Genomic DNA, 22,118 nt, shown 5'->3' with positions numbered 1-22,118 from the left:
AATCTTGGTAAACGAAAGAAAAACATCTGGAAACATTGCAATAAATTTAATGAGACATCATAATTGAGCTTTAGTGAAATATGCGTACTTTAAGTGCCATCTTTAAGTTCAATCTGATTAACTTATTTCTGAAAAATTTATTTATTCACTTGTACTTCTAATAAGAATAATCCAATATCAATAACAAATTTTAAAGGAATAAATCCAAAGTAAACTGACTTCAAACATTCTGTGACCGTGTTTGGTTACAGTCGGTCATTTACCTGAAATCTTTTACGTTCAATCTTTTGGTTGAGCATAAAAAAAACGCAGAACGTAAAAATTTAATTAAATGACTCAAAAGAGCAAAACGAATTCACACGTTATCGATATTCTGCCACAGAAATTTTCTTTAATAAAACTTATACCTTCATTCATAAATATATGTAATATATTTTCTAAGAAATATTAAGATAAAACAGCATGCTTATAACGGCCAATATAAAACAAGTTACATAATGGAAGAGAAGGTCACAAGAAGAGCGAAAAGAAAGATTAATCACACAAATTTTTGATATCACCGATTTACGACCTTGTCAAAAACCTGCTTTGAACACTGGCCACCAAAGTGGTTTATGAATGGAGGCATATACAAGGTGTCCCGTATTTTAGTGTTCAAACTTTGTCTAGTGTGTTCTATAAGCTAATATCATGTAGCAAAAGATGCATTACAAAGTTGTGAAACGTAATAAAAGTATAAAACATAAAGCTGTATACATTTATGTATGCATTTCGAAATATCGTTCCACGTTATCAGTGCAAAGTTGATATCAAAGAGGTGTTGAAATTATCACGAACTGAATTCTTGTCTTATCCTGCATTAAAATAAGAGAATGAGCATTGAACGTACGTATTTATCATATTTTAATCTTACGTTTACTTATGGAACACACTGACAAAGCTTAAATGCTAAAATGCTAGGAACGCCCTGTATATTTTCCCTACCTTTTTTCTTCGAGGCGAGAAAACAAGAAAAACAGTCGTGCAACATAAATTTCGATACCGAAGCATTCACGGAAGGAAAGGAAAGGGAAAAAGAAGTGAAGGGAAGGAGAGAAGACGCGAGAAGACGCCTGAAGACGCGCTAGCCGGGAGGCATCTCCTCCGTATCTTCTTCTGAAATGGCAAGGTCACCGGTAATTACGTCACCAACTTTCCTCGGCTCTTCTCGATGCGCGTACAACGCCGAGAAAAGCAAATGTCACAATTACCAAGGACGCTCAGCCTCGTGTACCGATGCCTCGAGGCTTCCATTTCGACGACCAAACGAGCCCAACCGGGGGTAAAAATTACCTGGTTCGCAGATTCGGCTTTCACATTCGGCTGTTCGCCATAGGTAACCACGATTTCTACGCTTTTGTGCTCGATCTCCCGAGTCTCCCGAGGATCATCCCGATTACGAAATCGCTAATATCTTGTAAGTGGCTGTTTCACGTCTCGTCTTCAGCGAAAGGAAAAAAAGAAGAATTGCTGTTACGAGTGACCCTTCAGTTTCTCGTAATACTACGATTTTTTTTTTTTTTTTTAATGTCGATTAATCTTCATCTGTCACTTTGTCACATTTTTCTCGCCAAACATTATATTATTTTGCAGTATGTACGTTACAAATATGGGGATATATTTTTATTGAATCTGTGTATTGTATGTAATGTATTATATATAACTAAATGATAAATATATTTACACTTAATTAAATGAGAATTGTATTTGTAATTAATCTAAAACTTTAGTGCATAATGTACTAAAAACAAATACATCATTTAGCTAATCCATTAAGGATTAAATTTGACTCAGTCTAATTGCACCATTAAATTCTGTTTTCTATTAAAAAATTATTGATTCTGAAATTATAAAATTCTTAATGAGTAAACATAAGATGTTGATGTTGATTTCTTGTTGCATTTAACAGAGTTATTGTGATCTAAACATAGATGAACTTGACGTGACTCGACTCACATACTCTGTGTGAACAAGAACTATCGTTTCATAGACAGAGAGGCAAAAGGTCCTTGGCATTGCTGATGAAGTTTCTACAGCAAAGTCCAGCTCAAAGATACGGTTCATTGTAATATCTGAATGGCACGGATAGTAGATGTACAAATGCCATTTTCTACGGAGAATCCATTTGCCGAATGAGCAAGCAACCGATTTCATTAAATAGTCGCATCATTCAGAACTGCAAGTGAAAAGTGAAAAAATCTGTTAGCATATTCTTTCGTTAATTCGTCATTTCCTAATAATAATAATAATTTATTAAGAACGTTTAATGCTTGCACAATTAAATTGTTATTAAATTCAAGTATTGCTTCTGCAAAGTAAAAGACATTTTAATTATTTCTGGCACAACGAGTAATGTATCATGAATGTTTCATTAGAAGAGAAAAAATATTTTTACTCGATAAAAAGAAACTTACGTTACGGAAATTAATATTGCATAGTTAACATTATAAAATAAAGTTTTTTTATGAATGAAACGTATGAACATTTATTACAAATGACAAATAAAATCAATCTGAAAAAATTAGAAATGCATTGAATTTATATAACTGAGAAAATCGTAAGGAAAACGACCTTTGTCAAATTTAGACTTAATGTATTCTATTAGTCAGTAGCTAAATTCACAACGTGATGGAATTAATTAACATTGTTTAATATTACGTTTGAATTGATAATAATAATGACTCTTAAAGAATTTTCTTATTTTTATATTAATTATTCATATTTTTATATAATTTATATTATTCATTTGTAATAAATATAAATTACATAATAATTTAACTGTTAGAAAATATGTTCAAATATTATAGTATATTTATCATAGACCTCTTTTCAACATGCTCTTCAAGTTTTACATCGTCCAGACATCATTTCCATTCACATTTCCATCAAATAATGCCAATTTTCTTCTATTATTTCCATACCCGACCCAAGGATCACACCTGTAATATACGAAGACATCAGTTAAACATTAAACATGCAAATAATACCTTATTAAACAAGGAGCGAATAGTTACTCACATGTAACAAAGATACTAAATCGTGTTTAACATGTATTCACGTGGATCAATGGTGACCTATGATAAACATCAGCAATCTATCTATTTCTATTCTGTGAATAAATATTTTCTTCCTCTATTGTTTAAACAATGTAAATAAAAAGAAACAAAAATTAAGATATTATTCATACAGATTGATATAATTTTTAATACTAGAAGTAAAAGAATAATTAAAATAAAAGATTCTAATCTGTTATACATCGAGTGTATTTTACAAACAATCCAGCATAATATAACATTTCGCTGATTTTAAACTGTTAAAAAATAATAAATACTGAATACCAAACTCAAACATTTAAATTATTCATGTGTTTCTTTAATAAATAAATAATAGGGTATCCTATAACGAACGACTTTGCAACGAACGAATAACGAAAAAAGTTCTATAGCAATTTAATTCGTTATAAGAACATAACATTTTAATATTACGTTTTTTCATTTAATATTTCAATATTATTCATTGAAATATAATTCTCTATATATACATAGATCGAAGAACAAGATCTATAATATCTATATGCTAAAACTCCTATGAAAACATCCAACTTTCTTACGGCGCGACGTGTATTTAACATCTCAAGCAAACAACGCCGGTCAAAGAATGCAAACGCTCCTTCAGAGGAGAGACACTTGCATCGTGTAAGTAGTTGCATCGCGGATGCATCCTAGCATCGTTAGGGGAGAGACTGATCCGCGAATCTCCGGCAACTCTAATCCCAGGTGGGGATGCAACACCCGTGATTTTCCAACTATATAAAGGCAGATGCACCGTGGATCCTTGGTATATCACGTATCGGTCGTCATTTAAGGACAAAGGGACAGTTAAGTCCACTTCGCACGAAGAAGTCTCTCGCCATGAAGACGGTGGGTTACGCGTTTGCATCTACAAACAAGAAGAATTCGTTCGGTTAGGCGTTGCGTGAATCCGTTTCGCGTTCTCTCTCGTTCGCTCTCAGTCAGAGAAGCAGTCAATGATTTCGGCCGCAGACACCGAAACTTTTTTTTTCTTTTTCTTTTTTCTTTTTTTTTTTTNTTTTTTTTACGTAACAGTGAAAGTGAAGAGGACTGTGACACTTGCGCGTGTGGCGATGTTATTACGCACCGATGATCAATCATAATTTCACCGTGAAACGATAACGGCCCGTTACGAATCTTGAGAAACGGACTTCAAGTTGGGAATTCACGTTCTGTTCGTTAAAGTCGTTCGTTAGTTCCGATTGTGATACGCAGTCTTATGCTTTTCGCAACTGAGGACATTTCTGTAAAAAGAAAATGACGAATGATTGAAAAATTGCGCCAGAAGTTTCAGTTTCAGTTTTTCCATGTTTGAATTGTTAATTGCGTGAAGTATTGAGACGAAATTTTTGGAGGATATTTTTAGACATATGACAGTTAAAAAAGACAATTTACCGAAAAAGGGCTCGTGGGTCTACAGACACATGTTTTTTTCAAAAACATCCTCAGTTTAACATTCCATTACATGTGTACCGATGTAATTTACGCGTTGTACGTTATAAATAAGATATACCTCGGAACATGAAATTCTCCTCAAGATTCGTTGTAATTAGAATAACTCAAGTGATAGAAGAATGAAAGAGATAGTAGAGAATTGTTAAAAAGGTCCGGGTTCGAGTCTTGACCAAACATACCAATCGGACGATTACATGCTGGTTACATAATGAAATCGTCGAGACGTCTTCGATAGTAGTGACGAGAAATTGGACACAGATACATTATGCTCCAACATTCTTGTTTTTTAACACTAAAATTACCAAAATGATCAAAATAAGTAGTTCTTTAATGTTTTTAACGTTTTAAATAAAACCTTGCGTTCTTTGTTGTATCATAAATATCTTCTTATTTCTTGCACTTTTATTTGTCTGACATAAGTTTTATACTTTAGTCATCCATAGACCTAGTGTTAAAACACAATTTTATTGGAATAACATTTTGAATTGCAATATATTAATTTCTACAGATCATACTACAATATTGTATAGTCATAAATTAGTTTTAAAATTGAAAGAAGTAGAAACTAATTTTCATACTAATCATACTTCCAAATATTATATGAAATTACTGAAAAAAAATTATAGTTTTAATAAAAATTGAATATTTCTATATAATGAAAATTGGTAATAGTTAAAATAGAGTAATGTTGAGCAATCTTTGTTTATACAGATCCTTATCTTCGTGACAGCGATAGTGGGAGCACTCGCTGCACCCCAAGCTAATCCAAATGAAATCACAATAATAAAGCAGGAGGAGCAGGACAATATAGGTGTAGGTGGATATCACTTCAGTTACGAACAGAGCGATGGCCAAAAGAGGGAAGAAACTGCGGAATTGAAAAATGAAGGAACTGACGACGAGTTCCTCGACGTTACTGGTAGCTTCTCTTTTACAGCGCCAGATGGTCACACTTATAGGTAAAAAAAAAGCATTATAAATTAGTATATACTTCCATACAACATGAAAAAATTATATAAAGTTATATTAAATTAAATTATATATAATTGTACAAAGCTACTTGTCAGTTGCCACATTAATACATTATTCACACAATAATACACTAATACACTTTTTCAGAAGAGAACATCATTTTCAAAATTATTAGAGAATTATTTTCATTACTAAAATTTTAGAATAACACATTTACATTTACATCATTCTAATAAAATTTTTAATATAATTAAAATTATCGATTTCATTTGCAAAATTCTCCATTTCTTATTTATGCGTTATTTAACAATATTATTTAATAATATTATGAATATATAATATTTAACAATATTATGAATATGATCCAATAACGCTTATAATGTGTCCTGGATCCTCTTGCAAAATATTATAACAATCGATAATATTACCAAATTAACAACTTATAAAAATGAATAACTTATAAAAATAAAATTTCATTAATATTATTAATTTCAATTCCACAAGACTAGATTGAATGTCGAAAATATATCTCTTTGCTCTAATAATTATTAGAGGTATATCAAGTGTATAATTATTTGATTAAAGGGTCGATTACAAGGCTGACAAGGATGGATTTCACCCAACCATTAATCTCGTTTCGAAATAGAAAAATCTAAAAACTGAAGTTCCGCGCTATCCTTATCTAGGACTTTCCGACCATCGACAAATGCTAGTATAAGTGTATTAAAATATTATATACGTATTTTAAAATCGCGTGGCACGTGATTCACTGTTCAATAAGATCATTCTCGAAAGTGTTGTATTTGTTTTGTTCAGCATTATATATTATTTTTTTGTTCACTGCTAAAATACATTCGTTTCTTTTTTATTTTTATTAGTATCAAAATTACGATAATAGTAATACAAATCATCAAAGGTGCATAAAGTAAAATGATTGTTCTATAATAATCAAATTCAATGAAAGTTTGAAAAGAACAATGAAATTAGAAAAAGAATTAATTTTTAATAGCAAATAATATTATAAAATCTGTAAAAAAATTGAATACCATAATAAATGCGATTAGAATATTCATTAAAGTAATGGTCTAATCTCTAAAATAAAGAAGAATAGATAAAGAAATGTCCATACAAATGTTCATTTATGTAATACAAAATAATTACGACAGTGACATATTCTAATTGCATTTATGGAACGCGTGCCAATGCATCCAAACAAGTTATTTTAAATAGTTCAGAGAAACTATTGATAAACATTTTGAACAAGAGGCGTTAAAAGTTCTATTCACGATCCATTGTGAAAGAGGCGACGACGAATCACTCATTTACACATTTTAGAATTTGTGTAAAAATGAGTAATTTTTTATACTTTTACTGTATGTATGTAACAAAACATCAATTGTGCAAATAAATATATACACAAATTAACATGTATGCGTTATAAATTTTTTACCTTTATAAATATAAATATATGCAACGACACATGATATTGACAATTTTCTTTTCATCATATGATCAATTTTAAGGATTAAAAAGTAAGAAAATGAAAAAAATTGATGGCTGACTGAATTTTATTTTTAATGTTTAATGATAAAGTATAAAATAAAATTTTTGTACAGAAAAATAAAAATTTTGAAATATAAAATTATTATGATTTGTTGGCAGTAATATTGTAGTATAGCAATTATTATAATAGTACTTGTGTATACATATATATTTTTCTGATAATATACTTGATAGCTGATATAATATACTATTATTTTCTTATTTACAATCTATAATATTTGCTGCTATTTAAGCATTGTAGATGTAATCTATAATAAAGCTGCTATTTAAGCATTGTAGATGTAATCTACCGTATAAATTTTAATCATATACAATTTTTTTATATAATCATATCAATTCATTATAATGCATTATAACAAATGAATGAATATTTTAAATCTTATACAATTTTTTAGATTTGAATAACTAATATTTAATTTTTTTATGTATTTATATGTATTGTTTTATTTATGTATGTATTTTGTATGATGATATTTTTCTTCTATAAGGAATTAATTGAAATTATTTTATTATTGGAAAAGATACTTTTTTATCTATTCATCTCGACGAAAAGTACTTTACTAGATTACTTATTTGATTACTTAGTAATTATTTGATTGAAATTATACTAAATCTAAAAGATTTTTTTGCTTTTTATTATTAATATTCGTATTATTAATTTTTAGCAAAGAATTTTTTTTCATGATTCATCAAATTTATAATATAAAAATTTTTAATATAAATCATTTTCAATTAAAATTTAATTACGTTGTTCAGTATACACAAGTATATATTGCGTACGACTACATGTACGCATTATATCAATAAATAAGCGTACTTTAATACGCTATTATATTTTTATATTTTTGCATATAAACTATTATGATAATGGTCCACTCCAAGCATGTATCAAATTTAGTGTTTTATTAAGTTTCGAACACCATTCCAACCTGTCTTCTTTTGTATCAGCTGATAAAAGATGTCTAGAAATAAATGAAAATTAATTAATTTTACCATTAATCAAAGAAAATGTCTGTAAAATAGGTACCTAATTGTTGTTGTTGGTCCATTTCTAATCATAACTAAACTATCAACATCTTCAGGTTCTGCAGCTTTAGTTGTTTCAAGCAAAATGGTATTATGACGAGCACAAATATCTCGAGAAATTAATCCTACATTGGTTGTAGTAACGTCTAACACATATAACAATGAAATATGTACATTATGTTTAAAACTTAATAATGTTGTTTTTAATAATAAATTAAAGCAATAAAAAATTACTCTGTAAATCCAAAGTTCCAATTGGGGCCTTTTTTCGTTCATCATCAGGATATTTCCAATACGACAAAGTAGAGCCTTTGAGTAAACACCACCTCCGATGCCAAGCTCCGAATCCAGATACATCTTCGTACATCGTAAGAAATCCTCTATGTTCAACCGCTACCGAAAGTTCGCATGAAACATGCATTTGCAATTGACCTTCTAATGGACATTCTGATGGTACCTATAAATTGCCAATTAAAACATTAAAATTTTCATCTTGTACCAATGCTTATTATATTTACCTTATTCAGTGTGAATTGTTGTCGATGAATTTCTTTCAAACTGAAAATAACATAACCAGCTGGCTGGAAAGCTGGAGACCTAACAGCAGATGGTCCAGCTGGACTTTGCACATTAGGCATTACTAACCGACTTTCTTGTTTTAAAAATTTCTTTGGAGTTTTATTCGCCAACTACAATATATTTAAGTACACCGTAAAATATGTATAATTTTATAATGAAACTTGATAGACTTCTATACATAAATACTTGCCTTTTTATTGGAATTACTGCTATTATTACCACATGCATTGCCACTATTAATATGGTACTTAATTTCATGTGGTAAGAGTTCTGGTTGTGTCTGTAACGAATATATTTCAATAGTAATTTTAAAGTCACTATACAAATCATTTAGTTTTAGCGTTGATGGAAATCGAAGACACGAGTCTCCAGCTTCTGCTATAACTACTGGAGTAGCAACTATTTCTTCTAAGTGCCGCATCAAACAAACGAAATGAAGACACGTACCTAAGATTTAAAATTAAAAAAAATAAAATTTTTAATGGAATTTATCTTTGTCTTGTAATATTCTACTTACTAGGTCCCATTTTACGGAAATAATGTCGTTTAAGAGGTAAAGTAATAGCGGACACTGTTAAAGAACCACTTTCTTGTACTTCTGGCGATCCAGGAATAACAGGTTTTAAAGAACCTTCTACTTTCAATCGTTGAACTTCATTTAGTGCAGCTTGTCTTCTATGAGCTTTAATAGAAAATATATATTTTATGATATTTAGCTAGTATATAATTCACGAAAATATTTATATTAAAAAACTAGATAATAACTGGCAACAAGCAACAATCTCTCTCCTTCAACCTGTTCTCTGGAACCATTGAATTCCACAGTAGAAGTACACAAATTCAATGCCTGACTTGCTTGACCAATAATTGTCTGCTGTTTGCATACTTCATCTAATAATCGTTTCACTTTTTCTTTTACTAAAATTGCTTCACTTTTAGTATCAAGTTTTGTCGTGTCAGAAATAGGATTAGTTGACTCTTTTGTTCTGGATATTATACGTACTGGTGTTTTTGGTGTCTAATATAATTTGAAGATTTAAAAAATTTTATTTTAAATTATAAGATTATTATATTTATATAACTTACTTGAGATTGTTGTCGTCTATAAAAACTGACACTACGTAATAATGGTTCACAATTTTCTCCATCTACAATATAAGAGTCTTCCTTTTTAGGAGATGTTGAAAAAACTTTTTTTATGGGTGAACGATAAGATGATCTTAAAAGATTAGTAAATAATTTCAATCATTGCAAGTATATTACATTAATATTTAATTATCATTTTTTCTACCTTACCCTTCATTGCGTTTGAAACTTATTGAAGTCGTTGATGGGTTTTTACCAGCTTTATTTAACTTAGGAGGAGTTGGTCCCTCTTCTATATAAGAGTTCTCATTATATCCATCTTGTGATGTAAGACATTCATCTAAATATTCGTCCATTTCATCCAATACTGAAATATCGGAAGTTGTACTATCTGGATCTGGATCAATCGATCTCTATAATTGTATCATTGAAATATTACGATAATAAATAAATATAACTTTATTATCATATATTGAATAAGTATTAATTCGAAATATTTATTATACCTTTTTGTTCAGGAAAGATTTTTCATTAACAACATGTAAAATACTTCCAAGACTAGTATTCATGTTTCCAGTTTCTTCTTCACTGTCAGTTTCACTTTCATTATCCTAAATTAAAATCAATATGTACTAATATCATATTTATATTTTTAAAAATAACTTACCTCCACACAATATTCAGCCTCTGTAGCAGTTTCTGTCTCTGTAGCAGTTTCCTCATCTAAAGTAGCAGTCTCTGCTTCTGTACTGTTAACTGTATCCGTTTCTGTTTCTGTACTATTTTCAATTTCGAAAAGATTAGGATAGATATATCCAGGTTTAGGTGGAGCAACACGAATGCGTTTAATATCAGACGCTGCTTTTGTTTGTTGTGTTGTTTTTGTTGAACTACTTACAACTTTGAAATAAGACATTAAAATGAACTACAAATAAAAAAATTTATAAATATATAATATTTATGTACATAATTTATACCTTGTCTTTTAATTGGTGAATTTTTATTCTGATTTAAGATTAATTTCTCCCTAGAAATCTGTGATTGTGGAGGAGGTGGCGGAGGTGGTGGTGCACTGTGATCCTATAAAAATAATATTTAACATATTCAGTATTTTCCATTAGAAATATATTTGAAAACAACATAAAAATACATATTTGTATACAGGCGCTGGCGTTGGTTTTACTGGACAAACTGGAGAATTTTTAGGCGAATTTGATTTTCCTTCACTACTTTCACTTGTTCTAATACATGAACCAGCAGCTGCTTGTACCATTTCTTTATTTCTATTAAAACGAGAGCGTAACACATCTAATTCACGTTGTCGTTCCAGATAAGTGTTATGTAAAATATTATTTTCTAACTCTTGCACATTTAAACCTTGTTCAAATTTTTCTCGCTGAACATTAACAGCATTATTAGGAATATCAGTTTTAAGTTGTTCCTTTGCTGTAACGGAATCGAAATATCGAACTGTTATAGTTAAATAATAATAATCCATATGTTTATGTAATTGATTTTTAAAGATACCTCTACTATTTGGATGTATTGTCGACGAACTATTATCTTTTTCTTGTAATTTTTTTGGAGGTATGGACATAGCAAGAGGTGCCTTGGGTAATAATGGTGCTTCTCCTTTATTTTTCTCAAAAAGTGCCATTCGCTCAGAAAGTGTCATTTGAGTAGGATCTTTCTCTTTTGCTTTAGTTTCTGTATTCTTAGATTCAAATAAGGAAGCTTTGCTTAATACTGAACCTGGACTAGACTGAGCAGGACTTTTAGGAGAGCCATTATAACCAAATCTAGGTGTCAATCGATTATTATTGCTTGGTGTTATATTTCTTGATGTTTTTTCTGGAGTATTAGAATTTTTGTTATCAGTATATTTTGATAAATTTTCTTTTTTATCCTGTTTCTCTTTGCAAATTACTGTTTGTTGATTTTGCCGAAGATGTTTAGGTGGTGAATTCAAAGAACCCTCATCTTTTCTCTGAGAACAAGTCTTATAGTCATATACAAGGCGACTATCGCTTTGTGTACGACTAAAGCCTTGAGCCTCCTGTAAATAGTATTTTAATCTAACAGATTCAATTATTTGAAATGAATTTTTTCCTTTATCTTGAATACAATTATTAGTATGAAAAAAAAATAAAAAAGTTAAATACTATAAATATAGTTATCTTTTTTTCTAATGTGTATATATTACTTCACAGAAAACTTTTGGAAAGCTTTAGACATATACAATAAAAAAATTATATACAGAAATAGTATATACTTACTATTAATAGAAATTACTTACTAGTGTTTCCAATATAGTTTTATCCCATTTCAATTGTTTTGTAGGAGATTGTTCTTTCTTAGAACTAGTACCTTTACTATATCTATTTCCCTTGTTATATCCACTTGTGCTTGGTTGTGGCTCTGGGATAGATTTTACTTGTTCATTTAACTTTGCTTGTATTCTGTCTGCTTTACTATTTGCTGGTTTGGTCTATAAATGATACATGCTAAATTATTAATTGTCTGAAATATATTAATTAATAAATAATGTACAAACTATGGATAATTTATTTACCAAAGTTGGGTGTGAAAGATCATCTTCCCAGTTATTAATTGTTGAAGCAAGAGCTGCTAATTTATCAAGTCTAGCTCCTCGTTTGGTTGATTTTTGTTGAATAACTTCTTCTTCTGCATTAAATTTTTCTTCTGTTCGATGAATAGGAGAACTTAATTGTTTACTACTGTCATCTGTTAAAAAAAGAAAGAGAATATGTTGGATGATGTGTTATGTTATAAATTGCACTCCATATATTTATAAAAAATATATATAATTATTTAAAATAAGAATATATTGATACTTTCAAATTAATTCAATATAAAATATAACATAACTCTCTAACAAAACAGTTGGGTTTACCACATATACACTATATGGAATAAGTATATATATATATAAAAGTAAAGTAGTGGAAGAAACCAGTTTGAATCAAGTTGTGTGGGTGTATTATACAATGTGACTTACCAGAATACAGTTCGCCAAGCCTCTGTAATTTTGACTTCACATTGCATAGTCCAGTGTTTCCATTTCCTTTGTTTGTATTCTGATTATTTTCATTAGTAACATTTTTAGACAAAGATTTTCGTGGAGACTTTGCTGAAGATATGTCCTCAGTTGATACTTTAACAGGAGATTTGGTTGGTGTTTTAGTTTTGGAAACTTAAAATTAAAAAGATTTTTTTTGTTTAAAGCTGTATTTCACAATGTTATAAAAAGAAATTATCAGAACTTTATTTTATTCTAAATAAAAATAAATATAAAAAGATAATATATTAGATACTGATACCTGCAACTTGAGCTAAAATGGTATTTGCATCTTTTAAAGGACTACGCCTTTTTTTTATATCATGTCCTGCATTTGATAGTTGAGTATCTAATTTTTCTCTCCTTGCTCTGGCACGCTCCAACATTCTCTGTACAATTAAATCAATTTACTATTACTCCAAAATGTTGATAGATAGAAGTCATTTACTTATTAATATTAATATTATTTCGTCATTTAGAACTTCATTACAATTATAAAAAAATTAATCATGAAATTATTAAAAAAAAAATGTGTTAAAAACTAACAAATAATACATGTAGTATAAAAAATATTAAGAAAAAAATCATAATATTTTAAATAATATTAAATAATATTTTAATTAACAAATATTTACAATAGTATTTGAATTCTCTCGCTCACTCTACTGCTGTATTTTCGCATTGTAATTGAACAAAAAATCTTACCTGAGTGAAAGGATCCATGGTTGTATGATAAACAGAACTATCCAAATTCCAACCGACGTTTTATAATTACTTTTAGAACATCAACCAAGTATATTTTTTAAGTTTACTATGCTAAATTTACTAAAATCGACGAGATGAATTATTGAAAGAAATAGAATACTTTTTTTATTACGCACATATAAGAGTCACTTTCAACGGTTGAATTTAAACACAACCGCCATAGTAATCAAACAGTAATCTACAAATGACAGCTCTTACTTTCAAACGCTTTTTCAATAATTATTATATGACAATACAAATTCACGATGAATGTTTATCGTTTTAATGACAATGATTTTATGCAGTGAAAGTAATGCAGTATATGAAAAATGTTTTGCACAATTCAAATGACAAGAAGCGTCATCGAGAACTCAACCGAAGATCTTCATGGGATTGGAGCAACTGCAAAGCTATAAACATCATTAAACCAGTGCCTGAAGAGGGGTGGCGTACGTTTGCGTAGGATTTGAAATGGAGGCTTCCCATTGGTCGATAAAATAAAAAGATGTTTGCACGGCAAAAACTTCTTTTTTTAACTTGGCATTTTTTGTATCTTGTAAAATTCAGCTTTATTCAGCTTTTTTGAACATTAGAAACTAATATGCATAAATAAAAGCAGATAGCAATCGATAAAAAAAGGTTTTTTTATTAAACTGTTACATGTCATGCTTCGTTGAATGAACTTTAAGACTTTTGTGCTTATTTTTATATTGTTTAAAATTTTACGAGTTTAATCTCATAGAAATATGCCACATTTTATGAAGCTTTATCTCTCAAACGTGAGATGATTCATCTCCAGTATCAGCTGCCATAGCTTCACGATTTTCATACGCCCAAAACCCGTGGAATTCTATCAAAATACTGACCATTGTATCACCCTGTCCACTAAAAATTACCAGTATAAAATTAAAATAAATTACAGATCTTTTGTTTTTTCCTAAAAGAATAGTATAATTCTATGCTATTTACCAAGATAATAAATCTTGTAATGTAATTTTACATGGATCTGCTGGTTTTACCATATCAAATATTTCATCTTTAACATCTTCAAAACTTACTGGTTCTTGACCATGCATTGTCATTTGTTCTTGTATGGCCTGGAAAACATATTTGATTGTTAGAACTAACAAAAACACATGCAATTTTACATAAAATACATAATATACATACACGGAAAAAATAATTAAGACAGAAGGTATCTAAATAACCACGATTATTAATATCAAGAATTCTAAATAAATAATGTAAACTTTGTGGTTCGTGTCGATTTTCCAACGCTAACACAAAGTCTAGATATGTTTTATAATCCATTTCTCCTTCATAAGTTAAACATTCTTGAAACACTCTTTCCAAAAATACTCCAGTTAACGTTCCTGTACCATACCTGTGAAAAAAATTTTGTAGAATTATCATGACTACATCCAATTTCTCGAATATTATTATTTGATTTAAATTACCCTGCAAGTTCTTCTTTGTTGAGCATTCCATTATGATCTCTATCAAGATTTAAATACTGCCCATAAACTTTAAGAGCTGATGGTGCTGAAAACCAATTTGCTTCTTGCAAGTCTTTAGGTAAATCTTCATCTCTTAATTCTAAGAGATCATCAAGAAAACTACATGCTAGAATATCCTGTATTCTAACTCTGCCAGTTCTTAGGGGATCAAGAAAAAATAAAAATTTCCTTACTGCTGTACAAACATAAAACGAATGAAATGATTTTTCAAGTCCTTCAAGCTGAGGTAATGTTGGTATTAATTCTAAAATATAGTTCTCTAAATCCTATAAAAAACAAACAATACAAATCCATGTTACTTGCAGTTGTAATTTATATTAATTTAATTAAAATATATATAATGATGACATTTACTGATTCTCTAAGGTATCCCTGACCAGTAACATCATATAAAGAAAGTCCAATTCTTGTTTGGTGTAACCAAACCTTTCTCATAACATAATTAAACAGTGCCATTATACTAATCCTACCATGAGGATCACCTTGTTGCAGTTTCGCAAATACAACTGCAGTAAAGTAAGGACTGCATTTTGTTCCAGCTAATTTACCAACTTTCTTAAAATCTTCATAATTAATTAATTGCTCTTCTCCTGATAGAGGTGGGCTATGATGTTTATCTAATAATACCCACAATGCTTTAAGTTCATTATTATCTAGCAATTGTCGTGAACGTCTTTGCAAAAATAATGCTCGTGTTTCTTCTCGTAATTTTTGTGGCAAAATTTCATCTTCCTTCGGCAGCTGAAACATACAATAAAATGTTTAAAAATAAATTACTCACGGATCTCGCATGTTTTATATGTGTACACATTACCTTAAAATAAAATTTGGGAATCACTTTATAAGTTAAATCTTTATCTTTTGCTTTGGCGCCCTTCCATTGTTCATATATCTTTTGAAAATATTCATCCTCCTTTTCTTCATTTTTTTCGAAATTTACTTCTGCTGTAAAAACTCGTGCATATCATATAACAGTAGTATTTATTAGTATATAAATATCAGTTTTAATCAATATTTACATTTATTCGTTGCTGCACATTTTCGCAGTATTGTCTCTAGCTCCATTTGTTTTTATTTTGAATAAGTCGTAACTAAGGTTAGATATAGTCATGATCTTTACACAAAAACTGCACACAAACTACATTTCACCTGATTACAATGTAAACATGATAGTGTACAATGAAATCAAATTCATTCATGAAAATTTATTCATGATATTAGTAGATATAAATACTGTTATCTGAATATGCAATTACTTTATGTATACATATATATTATCACAACTAAATTTATTAAAAAAATATATTTGAGCTGTGTACTTGTTTAATTTAACCAAAAGTTACCAAAAGTTATTCTGGATTGATTAATTAACAAGGTTCACATTTAAAACATTGATACTTAATTAATTCAATATAAAATAATATTTTTATAAATATTATTGTTTTTAAATTAAATTTCCTCAATTGTTGCATCTTGAATCCCAAAGTCTTGAGCAATTATTTTATTTCTATTTATTTCATTATATAAAGGATTTCCTTCAAATGTTATTTCTTCTAAATCTTTCAGTAATAATAAATGTTGTATTTCACTATCATTCTAAAATATAATATTTCTCATTATTAAGTACAATAGCTATTCTAATTTATTTATACTTACTGCTAAACAATTGTGAGCAATATAAAGTTTCCTTAATTTTTTAAATGATTTTGTAAATTCCAAAGATGTTAGTTTATTATTTTCAACAGATAAAAACTCTAGATTATCATTTTCAATAAAATCTTTTACATTTAATATCTCAATAGCATTGTTATCCAAAGTTAAGGATTTCAAAGTAGAACAATGAGTTATTTCTAATTAGTATAAGATTACAATGAATTATTAATATGCATAGAGTATATTAATTATTTTAATGATATAAAATATTACCATTGATATCTTGAAGATAATTATTGTTTAAAAATAGATATTTAATCACTGGTAATTTTTCTTTAGTAATATTTATTACTGACTTGATGCAATTATGATCTAAAAATAAAGTGTATAGTTTCGAGAATATACAAATATTTTCACAATCATTGTCATTAAATGCTTCAAGACAATTGTAACTTAGACATAATGTATGTAAATACTTAAAGGAATGGAGACCACATAAAGAAGTTATTCGATTTTTACTTAGATCTAAACTTTCTAACTGTGGTAAAAGTTTTGCAGAAAGATCCACCTAATGAAAATTTGATAAATTATAGATACAAAATTTTTATTATACTATAAATAATAACATACTTTTGACAAAGAACAGTCAGTTAAACTCAATTGTATAATATTTGTAAGGTAATCTGTCTCATATATTTTATTTAATACATACTTGTCAAACTTATTCCCAAATATATACCTTGCTTCAGAAATATCAGATTTCCTTACATATTCTCCAGAAATATACTACTAAGAAAATTATAGTAAGCATAAGTATTCCTATGATATCTAAATATTTATATATTCAAAAAAACTAAACATTTTACTTACTTCAATGTTGCTCAAGTGAAATATAATAAATTTTTTATATAACGTATTTGTATTTATTGGATTATTGCAAAAATCAATAATATGCAATGTTTGCCAAGTTTTAACATTATCTATCTGTGATATATTTCTTATTTCATTATTTCCACAGTAAAATTCTTGTAATGTATGAAATGATCCCATTAATTTCAAATTTGTTATAAGATTGTCGGTTAAATCTAGATATTTCAATGTTGGAAAATTTTCCTGAGTAAAATCATTTAAGTTTGAAATAAAATTACTTCCAAGATTCAATTTAATCAGATACTTCAAAGGTTTTGTAAAAGGAAATACAGATAATAAACAACACGTAACACAAAGTTCTTGCACATTCTTTACTCTCTTCAAAATGTTTAACGCTGCAATAACATTGTGCGATATATGGATGTATCTTGTTTTTTCTACATTTTTCTTCTCTAGTAATTTTAACTCTTCCATACTTGGTGTATTGTGTTTCAAATAAATCAATTTGTTATACCTTTTATTATTTATTTTGCACATATTAAATGCACATGGATAATAACTTTGAGGTAAAATAAGATTTTCACATTTACAATTATTAATATTCTGTAATTTTGGTAAATATATGTGTAATAAGTATTCTATTAATTGAGGATCAGTAACATCATTAAAATGATTGTCATATATCTTTAGTTTGTACATATTAGACATATAAGTTTTAAAAATACTAATGCATTGAAAGCAGTGCATTAATAAGTTCCATGATATGTCTAATTCTTTTAACATAGGTAAAGTTTCTTCAACATGTAATACTCTTATATTATTAAAACTTATATTTAGTATTTGTATATTTTTCATAAACCTTGAATTTGGAAACTCATCCAATTGATTATAAGAAATGTCAAATTCTCTCAAATTAGGCAAATCTAAATCAATATCAATTGAATTTATATTTTGTTTAGAAACACATATTTTTACAAGATTGTATATTTCCACTTTTTTATCATAACTAATACATTGTTCAATATAAGAACTGGATAAACATTTAAATATTATATCATTTACAGTGCACGTAATTATGCTATTTTTATATTCTCCTTTCTGTGGAACAATTTGTAAATTATTCCTTATTAATGAAACTTTAAAATGTTGTAAAAATTATTGAAGTTAAATAGAAATAATTAAAATAATTACTTTCGTTAATTCACGCAATATATACTCATACTCTATTACGAACATAGGATTTTTTATATTTTCCTTTGTCAACTTAAATATTTGGCATATCTCATTTGAATTATTTTCATAATCTGTATATTTGATGTGCAAGCAGTCATGAACATTATCTATTCTATGTAAAAACATTATGTTTTTTATATGAAAAACATAAAAATTAACATTATTATTATTACTTTTCAGTTGAGTTGAAAACTGGTGTTTGTATAAGCACACAAACACGTATTTTTTCGCAAATATTACAAAGACTTAAGATATTTTTGTCTTTCTTTATTGAGAAAACTTTATTTAACCAATCACAGTCTGCTGCTGCCAAGCAATTAGTTACCATCATTTCTTCCTATTAATTAAAATATTTGTTACTTTATAATTTATTTTTAGGTGATATAAAATTTTATTTCTTATAACAAAAAATATATAAGTACTTCAATAAATAAGTCAGTTTGAAAAAAATTAAAAGTCCATTTCTGAATATCTGTTACCCCAGGATGAGCTAAAATTTTTAAAATCATGCAGTCGCATTCATCTGATAATAAATTTTTGTTTTTGTAAATATTTAATATATCAATTTCTTTATTGCTTACTTTTGTTACTTTATGTAATCTTAAATCTATTATACCTATGCTGTTATAATAAAAGTTATTATAAAAATTTTATTGCATAAATATTTCTACTAAATACTCTAATAATTATACTTGAAGAAGTATACTTGACTTACTCTTTCATAACTGGACATAATGATGCTTGCAAAAATTGTTTACATAACTGAATAACTGTATTTTCTGAGGTATCATTGTATTCAACAAAACTTATATTTCCACAATAATTTATATTAATTAGCAATTGCTGATGCAAAATCTGTTATAGAAAAGGTATTATCATTTAATTTCTATAAATTATTCACTTTAAATTATTAAAAGAAGAAAAAATTGAAATACTTATTATACTTTAAATTGCAACATTAGTTTTTCTCTCATTTCTTTGAGTTGCTTTTTATTTAATTCCATTTGCAACATTATATTTTCCGATTCATTATATGTTTGTATTTTTAAATAATTTTGATCATTCTGTAATAAATAGAAAATAATTTAATAATAATAATATTATTCTATATATAAAAATTAATTAAATTGAAGCATTAAATACCTTTTCAATTTCAATTGCGTATAACTGATTTTTAAAATGAAGCATTTCCTTTTCATATTTCTTGTATTTACTTTTCAATAAACTCAAATATATGTTTAATTGTTTATGAAACAATACATTGTAATATATCATTTTTTTTCTAGAAATAAAACTTAATTACTTAAATTTCAAATATTTTATTATGCTCTTAGGAGAAATTTGCCAACAAATTAAAATAAGTAAATACTTGAAAAAATAATTGATCCAACATCTTTCTTTCTCACATATTTTGTAATGATCTAATTTTTTAAGATGTGGAAGATAATTAATAGCATATATGCGATAATTGCAAAATGTTATCAAAGGACAATCTCCATATAACGGATCCGTAAATATTAATGAATTTAATTTTTGCAATTGTGATAGATATCTTATATCCTTGTAATTGAAGAAAGTATATTAATATACAAATAGAGTTTATTCAAATACTCTACATACCTTTATAAAGTATAAGGGATTTCCTGCTAAATTTAAACAACGTAGTTCAGACTTTTTCCAAGATATTTTATTTATTCTTTCTAATTTATTGTTAGCCAGATTAAGCTCTTGTAACCATGTTAATGTATCCAAATTCTATACAAATTAAATATATATTATTTAATATAAGTCTTTTACAAATACATATATTTAACAAATAAAAATTTTTATTTAAAAATAATATAAATGGCCATACCTCAAGTTTGTGTATATTGTTTCCTGCTAGGTGTAAAACATTTAAATGTAAACAAACTTCTAAATTTGGTATGTGAGATATTTCGTTGGAATACAGATAAAGTTTTTTCAATAAACAATTTTCTTTGAAGGATGGTACATCCTAAATAAGACAAACTCCAATCTATTATCGCATTGATTATAATTCAATTTGTATTTTTACCTTGATACCACATTCGACAATCCATAATTCCTGCAATTCTATTAATTGCGAAATTGCACTGAAAGAACTAATATCTCGTTGACCAATTATTATCAATGTCCGAATATTTTGCTTTGCAAATAATAATTTTTCGATCGATATAATATTAGAGTAGAACAAACACAATTCACGTTTATTATTATTTTTCTTCTTTTTGCCTAAGAATATATTTAAAAGTTGTTAAAAGTAGTCCAATCTTTTCAATGTATTTTTATTACCTTTGTTATTCACAAAATTGTCCATTATCACATTTACGATTAATCTTTATTTCCAATAGCAATTGTTTCGAATTTCATCTTTTCCTATTTAAATATATATATTCAACAATTTTTTTTAAGCAAATAAATGGAAATACATATAAAAATTGAACAGAAAAAAATAAATGTAATAATAAAAATAATTATTTACGTTGCACATTACGATTTCATTTTTTTCCTTTTTTATTTAATACTTGCATTATGTAGTTGCTACACAATTCTTGTGTCAATGTAGACAAAAAACATTATGAAATCATATAAATATATACATAGAACATTTGGAGTACCACACGATACGTAAAAATTACAAAATGTGTATCATTCTATATTAATTACAATTGAAATATTATATTTAAGCTAGGAACTAAATATAGTATTATAAAACAAAGTCAATTCTCCTATTCTTATATATTGTACAGTTATATGTAAATGTGATTATGATTATGATACCCTGTAGAACTTAGGCATTTAATATATAATACTTTTCTGGAGATGTTAAAGTTAATGAAACAAAACGATTAAATACGATCGAAATGCCTAAGCAATACATTCAAGCGTTTCCTACAAATATCAATGTTTTACGTTCGATAGATAATCAACGATGAGATTTATATACATTGTCACTTCGTAATATGTACTTTAATATAATACCTCAAAGCCATTGGGTCATAAATATATTATTTTTTTTATTCTATTTGAACTACTTGAAACATGTTGGTGATAGGAACTTGTAATTCGATTGTAATAAATTTTTCTAATGTTACAAATGTCGTTCAATTTGTAATTATTACGCATGCAAATCTCCTGTAATGAATGAAACATAGAACTGAGAGCGTTGATATTTCGCGATTGGATCGAGTCAAATTATAATCTGACCTG

The 22,118-nt window shown here is 27.6% G+C and overlaps 5 protein-coding genes and 1 long non-coding RNA gene across 8 annotated transcripts; 1 reads left to right on the top strand and 5 right to left on the bottom strand.

The window, feature by feature from the left end:
- Nucleotides 1–1,834: 1,834 nt before the first annotated feature.
- Nucleotides 1,835–3,190, bottom strand: LOC122536302. The gene is made up of 3 exons (XR_006308368.1): nucleotides 3,058–3,190; nucleotides 2,863–2,978; nucleotides 1,835–2,215 (listed from the first exon to the last, which is right to left on the bottom strand). It is a non-coding gene; the product is annotated as an uncharacterized LOC122536302 (long non-coding RNA).
- A 577-nt stretch (nucleotides 3,191–3,767) lies between these two features.
- On the top strand, nucleotides 3,768–6,962 carry LOC122536307 (endocuticle structural protein SgAbd-6-like). Its single transcript, XM_043668572.1, has 3 exons — nucleotides 3,768–3,959; nucleotides 5,277–5,524; nucleotides 6,123–6,962. The coding sequence occupies exons 1-3, from the start codon at nucleotides 3,951–3,953 to the stop codon at nucleotides 6,181–6,183; spliced, it is 318 nt and encodes a 105-aa protein (XP_043524507.1). The 5' UTR covers nucleotides 3,768–3,950; the 3' UTR covers nucleotides 6,184–6,962.
- A 580-nt stretch (nucleotides 6,963–7,542) lies between these two features.
- LOC122536297 (anillin) lies at nucleotides 7,543–14,024 on the bottom strand. Of its 3 annotated transcripts, none has more exons than XM_043668548.1 (19): nucleotides 13,576–14,024; nucleotides 13,133–13,259; nucleotides 12,811–13,005; nucleotides 12,364–12,536; nucleotides 12,088–12,279; nucleotides 11,319–11,847; nucleotides 10,954–11,237; nucleotides 10,769–10,871; nucleotides 10,459–10,691; nucleotides 10,298–10,402; nucleotides 10,002–10,204; nucleotides 9,792–9,924; nucleotides 9,471–9,723; nucleotides 9,223–9,387; nucleotides 8,896–9,152; nucleotides 8,645–8,815; nucleotides 8,361–8,583; nucleotides 8,128–8,272; nucleotides 7,543–8,062 (listed from the first exon to the last, which is right to left on the bottom strand). In XM_043668548.1, the coding sequence occupies exons 1-19, from the start codon at nucleotides 13,591–13,593 to the stop codon at nucleotides 7,960–7,962; spliced, it is 3,612 nt and encodes a 1,203-aa protein (XP_043524483.1). In that variant the 5' UTR covers nucleotides 13,594–14,024; the 3' UTR covers nucleotides 7,543–7,959. The 3 variants fall into 3 exon arrangements, with proteins under 3 accessions (XP_043524483.1, XP_043524485.1, XP_043524484.1); XM_043668550.1 differs by having other exon boundaries at nucleotides 11,319–11,778; XM_043668549.1 differs by lacking the exon at nucleotides 13,576–14,024 and adding an exon at nucleotides 13,506–13,524.
- Nucleotides 14,025–14,239: 215 nt separating this feature from the next.
- LOC122536299 (serine/threonine-protein phosphatase 2A regulatory subunit B'' subunit gamma-like) lies at nucleotides 14,240–16,388 on the bottom strand. Its single transcript, XM_043668553.1, has 7 exons — nucleotides 16,151–16,388; nucleotides 15,946–16,076; nucleotides 15,486–15,872; nucleotides 15,072–15,397; nucleotides 14,785–14,998; nucleotides 14,584–14,711; nucleotides 14,240–14,499 (listed from the first exon to the last, which is right to left on the bottom strand). Exons 1-7 carry the CDS (start codon nucleotides 16,194–16,196, stop codon nucleotides 14,388–14,390), a joined length of 1,344 nt encoding a protein of 447 aa, XP_043524488.1. The 5' UTR covers nucleotides 16,197–16,388; the 3' UTR covers nucleotides 14,240–14,387.
- Nucleotides 16,389–17,439: 1,051 nt separating this feature from the next.
- On the bottom strand, nucleotides 17,440–19,557 carry LOC122536298 (leucine-rich repeat-containing protein 9-like). Its single transcript, XM_043668551.1, has 4 exons — nucleotides 19,310–19,557; nucleotides 19,061–19,224; nucleotides 18,846–18,999; nucleotides 17,440–18,752 (listed from the first exon to the last, which is right to left on the bottom strand). Exons 1-4 carry the CDS (start codon nucleotides 19,394–19,396, stop codon nucleotides 17,613–17,615), a joined length of 1,545 nt encoding a protein of 514 aa, XP_043524486.1. The 5' UTR covers nucleotides 19,397–19,557; the 3' UTR covers nucleotides 17,440–17,612.
- Nucleotides 19,558–20,305: 748 nt separating this feature from the next.
- LOC122536315 (leucine-rich repeat-containing protein 9-like) lies at nucleotides 20,306–21,368 on the bottom strand. The gene is made up of 4 exons (XM_043668605.1): nucleotides 21,201–21,368; nucleotides 20,944–21,140; nucleotides 20,743–20,883; nucleotides 20,306–20,642 (listed from the first exon to the last, which is right to left on the bottom strand). The coding sequence occupies exons 1-4, from the start codon at nucleotides 21,223–21,225 to the stop codon at nucleotides 20,487–20,489; spliced, it is 519 nt and encodes a 172-aa protein (XP_043524540.1). The 5' UTR covers nucleotides 21,226–21,368; the 3' UTR covers nucleotides 20,306–20,486.
- Between the last annotated feature and the right edge of the window lie 750 nt (nucleotides 21,369–22,118).

This window comes from Frieseomelitta varia, unplaced genomic scaffold (genome assembly GCF_011392965.1).
Source record: "Frieseomelitta varia isolate USP_RPSP 00005682 unplaced genomic scaffold, Fvar_1.2 scaffold_821, whole genome shotgun sequence".
Taxonomy (NCBI): domain Eukaryota; kingdom Metazoa; phylum Arthropoda; class Insecta; order Hymenoptera; family Apidae; genus Frieseomelitta; species Frieseomelitta varia.
Note: the sequence above shows the minus strand (reverse complement) of the source record. Positions and strands in the feature narration are given on the sequence as shown.

What these genes read in the sequence shown, in the direction of transcription:
- LOC122536307 (XM_043668572.1), top strand. An exon ending in CCAGATGGTCACACTTATAG is followed by an intron (nt 5,525 to 6,122) that starts GTAAAAAAAAAG and finishes ATTTGATTAAAG; the next exon opens with GGTCGATTACAAGGCTGACA.
- LOC122536297 (XM_043668548.1), bottom strand. An exon ending in AATCTTTCCTGAACAAAAAG is followed by an intron (nt 10,205 to 10,297) that starts GTATAATAAATA and finishes ATACAATTATAG; the next exon opens with AGATCGATTGATCCAGATCC. An exon ending in GGACCAACAACAACAATTAG is followed by an intron (nt 8,063 to 8,127) that starts GTACCTATTTTA and finishes ATTTATTTCTAG; the next exon opens with ACATCTTTTATCAGCTGATA.
- LOC122536299 (XM_043668553.1), bottom strand. Translation starts at nt 16,196, where the DNA reads ATGGAGCTAGAGACAATACTGCGAAAATGTGCAGCAACGAATAAAT. An exon ending in AGGGATACCTTAGAGAATCA is followed by an intron (nt 15,398 to 15,485) that starts GTAAATGTCATC and finishes TGTTTTTTATAG; the next exon opens with GATTTAGAGAACTATATTTT. An exon ending in TTACAAGATTTATTATCTTG is followed by an intron (nt 14,500 to 14,583) that starts GTAAATAGCATA and finishes GGTAATTTTTAG; the next exon opens with TGGACAGGGTGATACAATGG.
- LOC122536298 (XM_043668551.1), bottom strand. Translation starts at nt 19,396, where the DNA reads ATGATTTTAAAAATTTTAGCTCATCCTGGGGTAACAGATATTCAGAAA. An exon ending in AAACTGACTTATTTATTGAA is followed by an intron (nt 19,225 to 19,309) that starts GTACTTATATAT and finishes TTTAATTAATAG; the next exon opens with GAAGAAATGATGGTAACTAA. An exon ending in TATTGCGTGAATTAACGAAA is followed by an intron (nt 18,753 to 18,845) that starts GTAATTATTTTA and finishes ATTGTTCCACAG; the next exon opens with AAAGGAGAATATAAAAATAG.
- LOC122536315 (XM_043668605.1), bottom strand. Translation starts at nt 21,225, where the DNA reads ATGGACAATTTTGTGAATAACAAAG. An exon ending in TTGTCGAATGTGGTATCAAG is followed by an intron (nt 20,884 to 20,943) that starts GTAAAAATACAA and finishes TGTCTTATTTAG; the next exon opens with GATGTACCATCCTTCAAAGA. An exon ending in ACAATATACACAAACTTGAG is followed by an intron (nt 20,643 to 20,742) that starts GTATGGCCATTT and finishes TAATTTGTATAG; the next exon opens with AATTTGGATACATTAACATG.